Genomic DNA, 6,735 nt, shown 5'->3' with positions numbered 1-6,735 from the left:
TGGATTAAGGATGGTGACTTTTGAAGGCAACTTGGCAATAGTTATCCAAGCCATTACTTGTGAGGATTCAGATTTTCTACCGTTTGGAAATATCATTGATGATATTAAGAGTCTGTTTGGGATCCGTTAATTTTGCTGAAACTGAAATTTTTTTACTGAAAATACTATAGATAAAGGTAAAAGTTAGCTGAAATAGTATAATGAGACTCATGAATAGTACTAAAAAATACAGTGAGGCTATGAATAGTAGCAAAAATAAGTTAGATCGTAAAATAAGTTGATAAAAATAATTTTTGTCGAGCACACACTAAGTATCAAGTCTCTGCTTTTCAATTTTCAGATTTTTGTCATGTTAAACACAATTGTAATACTGTGGCTGATGCTCTAGCAAAAAAAGGCTAATTAAACATTGTATGGGGCTGCCTGAGGATATTGTCCCTTTAGTATTATTTGATGTTCATTGAGTTTTATGAATAAAGACCCAGACTATTCCTAGTCTGGTTTCTCCAAAAAAAAAAAAAAAAAAAAAACCCATAAAATGTACAATCACTCATTTTTCAATGAATGAGAACTCTTACCTATTTAAGCAGGAAAAGGAAAAAATAAGTAATATACATGAAAGAAAAATATAATAAGAGAGAACTCTTAGCCTTTTTTTTTTTTTTTTTTTAATAGTAAAAGGCTCCTATTACCTATTTCTAATATTCCAAACCTAAAAATCAGTCCGTAGCACACACTGCCACTACTCTGCGAAATCTCACATGCTGTTTAGTAGCTTCCCAAAATATGACAGAGAATGAAGGTTAGGAAAAAGAAAAAAAGAAAAAAAAAAAGAAGAAAAAAGAAGAAAAAAAACACGCACACACATATTTGTCCATTAATCATAAAGAAATATAAGCAAAAGAGAAAATAAAAAATACACTAAAGTGAAATATGCACATAAATTGAATCTAAAAAAGAAAGAAAAGAAAATGACATACACTTACATGACAATGGTAATGAAGGCAAAATTTTCCCTGATTTTCTTCCAGTATGCCACATGAGTTCATCACTTTGTTAAGTTAATAATGGGTTTAGTATAAAAAATTTATTAATTCATTTTTATCAGTCATAAAACAGACACTAATAAGTTGATTAGTGATATGATAATACTATAATAGTACCGCAATTTAATTTCGCTTTCACCTCCTTCATTTTGTTGAGACATTATTAGAATTTAAAAATGATAGAAGGTGAGGATTATGAAAAGACATTGAAAGGTTCAGATTAATTCAAATTCCAATTACATACTAACAAATACAAAATGAATGTCAGTGACAAGAAAAATATCAACTCCAAGAAAAATGAGAATATGTTTGTGTATGCAAGTGAGAAAAGAGAAAATAATCTCATCAATGCCTGAATAAGTGAATTTTTATTTTATCAACCAGATGATAGGTTGGTTTATGAGTCATGGCCAAGATTATACAAAAAGGTGAATTTTTCTTTTATTTTGAGTATTGCCAGTAAGGGAAGAGAGATATGTGAAGATAGAATTTATAGGATTTAATGGAGAAAATAGAAATAGGTTGAAAGTGTTTTATCTGACACCATAAACTTCAATTTTGGGTTTTCAACTTAAACATTTACTCCTCTTTATGCTAATTTAATTTTGAAAAACAGTTCCAAATTATTCCTACAATAAGTAAACAAACCATTTAGCACAACATTCCATACAATACAAAATTTTGAGGCATTTTATCAAACGCAAATCATGTATCATAAGTCAAAAACCTTGTAACTGAATTGACACATTTCCATGTATAAAATGCTTGGAGTCTAAAGGGAAAATAGTTCGAGTTTCGAAATTAGCAACCTGTTATAATTATTTCTTAAAAAAAAAAAAATCATGTATTATTGTTCCAACCACTCCCTGCATTTATTTGATCAAAGAGCGACTCAGAAATAAATTCAACTTTGATGTTGAAATTTCTCAAATTCCTACCAAAATAGTTAGATTTAAGTAAAATTGGCATCATGTCAGTGAAACTTTCGGCGTTGAAAGAATTTTCCTTAGCTTTTATGTCCCAGTACCAGTATTTCATACTTATTTTCCTTCGTTGGATCAAGTGACTATACACTCAATTATTGAGCGGTACTAGGGCCCCTTTTTTTTTTTTTTTTTTTTTTTGGGTCTTTCACAGAAACCATTATTGAGGAATGGGGCTGCTGTTAAAGAAGTAATTTTTTATTGAGCAATACTGGGTCCTTCTTGCCTTTTTCTTTTGTCTTCACATAAACCATTATTGAGGAGCGGGGCTGCTGTTTAAGTAGTAATTTTTTATTGAGCAATACTGGGTCCTTCATGCCTCTTTCTTTTGTCTTCACATAAACCATTATTGAGGAATGGGGCTGCTGTTAAAGTAGTAATTATTTAAACATAAATACTTTTAATCTTTATATTTTAACTTATTTATTTATTTTAATCTTTATATTTTATTTTTATTATTTTTAGTTTTTAAATCAATTAACATCTTTTATTTAAGTCTTTGAAGCATCATTCCGTCATCAAATTAACGGAAAAATTGACGGATCAATAAAATAATAATTTTTTTTACATGTTAGTCAATAAAATAACGGGAAGAAATTAAAAAAATTCTACCATACTTATGCTTTAGTTATCAACCAGATGATAAGTTGGTTTATGAGCCATGACCAAAATTATACAAAAAGGTGAAATATTTTATTTCGAGTATTGTCAGTAAGGGAAGAAAGATATTTGAAGATAGAATTTATAGGATTTAATGGAAAAAATAGAAATAGGTTGAAAGTATTTTATCTGACACCATAAACTTCAATTTTAGGTGTTCAACTTAAACAGTTACTTCTCTCAATATTAATTTAATTTCGAAAAACAATTCCAAATTATCCCTACAATAAGTAAACCATTTAGCACAACATTTCATACAATACAAAATTTTGAGGCATTTTATCAAACATAAATCATGTATTATTGTTCCAACTACTCCCTGCATTTATGTGATCAAAAAGCGACCCAGAAATAAATTCAACTTTGATGTTGAAATTTCTCAAATTCCTACCAAAATACTTAGAATTAAGTAAAATTGGCGTCATGTCTGTGAAACTTTCGGCGTGGAAAGACTTTTCCTTAGCTTTTATGTCCCAGCATTTCATCCTTATTTTCCTTCGTTGGGTCAAACATAGTGACTATACACTCAATTATTGAGCAGGACTGTGGCCTTCTTGCCTTTTTCTTTTGTCTTCATAGAAACCATTATTGAGGAGTGGGGCTGCTGTTAAAGTAGTAATTATTGACCGGTGGATCTGTCGTTCACATTTATCTGTTAATTTCTAAGTGGACTTTGTCTTTACATTAACTAGCCAAGTCTTCCTTCACAGCCACTTTAATCTTCCTCCTCCCATATCTCAAGCTACTCTCTCATCCAACAACAACAAATGGCTGATGCAATCCTGTATGGCGTTGTACTGAAGATCATTGAAAGCTTGGGCTCCTCCACTCTCAAACAGATTGGATCGATCTGGGGTGTCAACGATGAGCTCGAAAAAATGAACAACACTGTTCTCACTATTCAAGCTGTGCTTCAGGATGCAGAGGAGCAGCAGGTCCAGAACAAACAAGTCGAGCACTGGCTCAACAGGCTCAGAGATGTAGTTTTTGATGCAGATGACTTGCTGAGCGAGTTCTCCACTCATGTGCTTCAGCGTAAGGTGATGGGTGGTAATAAAATGGCAAAGAAGGTACGTATTTTCTTTTCAAGATCAAACCAACTTGTTTTTAGTTATAAGATGGCTTGCAAAATAAAGGCTATCAGGGAGAGTCTTAATAATATATCAACTGATAGGGACAAATATCAGTTGAATTTGGTAGAGCGTCCTTTAGAGACGCGAGTTGTGACTAGGAGGAGGGACACTTACTCATTTGTACGTGAAACAGAAGTTATCGGGAGAGAGGAGGATAAGAAGGCCGTCAGAGGTCTATTGCTAGACTCTGCTGTGAAAGAGAATGTTTCGTTCATATCCATAGTAGGAATTGGTGGGCTAGGGAAAACCACACTTGCTCAATATGTATACAATGATGAGACTGTCAAGGCTCATTTTGAATTGAAAATTTGGGCGTGTGTTTCGGATGTCTTTGACGTGAATACCATTGTTGAAAATATAATTATATCCGCAAATAGAAAAAAACCTGAAAGCTGTATAATTGAACATTTGGCAAATGAACTTAACGAAATTCTCAATCAAAAGAAGTATTTACTTGTGTTGGATGATGTGTGGAATGAAAATGAAGAAGAATGGGAAAAATTGAAAACTCTTTTGTTGCATGGTAAAAGGGGAAGTAAGGTGGTGATAACTACACGGATTGAATTGGTTGCAAATATTACCAGCCCAATCTCACAACGATATCCTCTAAAGGGGCTGTCAAATGATCAATCTTGGGCTTTGTTGAAGCGAATGGTATTTGAAGGAGAGCAAGAGACCATCAGTACTAACTTTAAAGCAATTGGTATGGATATACTAAAAAAATGTAAGGGAGTGCCTCTTGCTATAAAGACAATAGGACGGGTCTTAAATAAAAAAAAAACAAAAGCTGAATGGTCGGACATGAAGAATATTGAACTCACAAATGTAACTGAGTTGAAAGATGGTATCATGCCAGTTTTAAAATTGAGTTACGATTATCTCCCACCACATTTGAAATGTTGTTTCGCATATTGTTCATTGTTTCCCAAAGATTATTTGATTGATAAGTTGACATTGATACAACTATGGATAGCACAAGGATTTATCCAATCACCAGATGAGAACTTACGACTAGTGGATGTTGCCGATGATTACTTCAAGGAGCTACTTTGGAGATCCTTCTTCGAAGAAGTAGAAGAAGATGAAGGCATGAGTGGGGGGTTTAAAATGCATGATTTAATCCATGATCTTGCACAATATGTATCAAGGATTGATTGTATATTGGTTGATTCCAATGCAAAAAAAGTGAATGGAAAAGGACGCCATCTATCGTTTCCATTTTACAATGTTCCATTCTTTGAGGAGAATTTAAGCACATTGGTTAGAGCGAACAAGATACGAACATTTATATTGGCATACAATAATTGGAACTATAATCAGGGAACAATTGAAGAATCAACTCTCAAAAAAATTATTTCTACTTCTAGATACGTGCGTGTGTTAGATCTACATGGTTTAAAGATGAATATGTTGCCAAATACTCTAGGTACTTTGATGCATCTAAAGTACCTTGATCTTTCCTCTAATGATATTGAAGTTCTCCCTAATTGTATTATTAAATTGGTGAATTTGCAAACATTAAAGCTCTCTTCGTGTGAAAAGCTTAGAGAGTTACCCGTAGATATTCAAAAATTGGTCAGTCTCAACCACCTTCACATGGATGGTTGTGAGAATTTGACTCATATGCCATGTGGATTAGGGCAAATGACTTCTCTTCAAACATTAACCTTTTTTGTTGTGAGTAAGGGTTCTGTAGGTTCTTTTAAGCATTGCGGTGGGCTAGTGGAATTAAACAAGCTAAATGACTTGAGAGGAAAATTAGAGATTAAAAATTTGGCATTGGTGAAAGATGCTTCCTCAGAATTCAAAGCAGCAAATTTGAAGGAGAAGCAGCATCTCAATGAGTTGGAATTAAACTGGAATTTGGAGGGTGATGATGCCGTAGATACCTGTGATGATGAAAATTCCATGGATGGCCTCCAACCACATCAAAGTTTAAAATCTTTGAAAATGGACGGGTACATGGGTGTGAGGTTTTCTAGTTGGCTGTCATTCTTAACAAATCTCGTTGAATTAAGAATATACCGTTGTAAGAAGTGCCAATATTTGCCACCGTTGTATCAACTCCCAACTCTCCGAGAACTAAATATTTGGAAAATGGATGGTCTGGAGTACATGACAGACGGGGATATGAATGATGAGATATCTGCTTCACTGGCATCACCATCAACATTTTTCCCATCCCTTGAGGCACTCAAACTTTGGAATTGCCTCAATCTAAAGGGATGGTGGAGGAGTGTGGATAAGGGGAATGAGGCAACAACGACATCATCAATATCATCATCATCATCATCATCATCAACTAATCACTATCACCAACACATACCTTCCTTTCCGCGTCTTTCTTGTTGTTATTTATGGGATTGCCCTAAGATGACTTGCATGCCGCTATTTCCAAATCTTGAAGAAGGGCTTTATTTAAAGAATAGCAGTTTGAAGGCATTGAAAGAGACAATAGAGATGAATAATAGGGGAGGAAGGGCTTCTTCATTTCCGTCCTCTTCCTCTTCCTCTTCCTCCTCCTTCTTCTCCCCTCCTCTCTCCAAATTAAAGTATTTGCATTTGGGGTATCTTAAGGAGTTGGAGTCTCTGCCAGAGGAGTGGTTTAAAAACCTAACTTCCCTTGAGAGATTAGAGATTCGGTGGTGTCCCAATCTGACGTCACTTCCCGAAGGGATGAGTCACCTCACCTCTTTACAGACCCTGGAAATTATGTGCTGTCCCCAATTAAAGCAAAGATGCGAGAAGGAAAATGGAGAGGATTGGGATAAGATTTCTCACATCCCAAATCTTTACATAAATTGAACTACTGCAAACGCTTCCCTGGTATGTTCTTCACTCTTCTCTGATTTTTTTTTTTTTTTTTTTTAAAAATTTTAAAAACTTCTTTTATAATTTCAGTAATTCCAGATG

General features: G+C 34.0%; 1 protein-coding gene across 5 annotated transcripts in view; it reads left to right on the top strand.

Moving 5' to 3' along the window:
* The first annotated feature begins 3,310 nt into the window (after positions 1 to 3,310).
* The window catches only part of LOC115968078 (putative disease resistance protein RGA4), a 68,996-nt gene continuing 65,571 nt past the window's right edge, over positions 3,311 to 6,735 (top strand). The window contains exon 1 of one of the 5 annotated variants that reach the window (XM_031087283.1): positions 3,311 to 6,531. In XM_031087283.1, coding sequence (XP_030943143.1) covers positions 3,457 to 6,531 — 3,075 coding nt within the window. In that variant the 5' untranslated portion in view covers positions 3,311 to 3,456. Of the gene's footprint in view, positions 6,649 to 6,735 lie in introns of all 5 variants that reach the window. The other 4 variants (XM_031087282.1, XM_031087280.1, XM_031087281.1 and 1 more) reach the window with 4 other exon arrangements.

This window comes from Quercus lobata, chromosome 11, assembly GCF_001633185.2.
Source record: "Quercus lobata isolate SW786 chromosome 11, ValleyOak3.0 Primary Assembly, whole genome shotgun sequence".
NCBI lineage: Eukaryota > Viridiplantae > Streptophyta > Magnoliopsida > Fagales > Fagaceae > Quercus > Quercus lobata.
The sequence above is the reverse complement of the archived record's forward strand: the minus strand, read 5'-3'. Positions and strand labels throughout refer to the sequence as shown.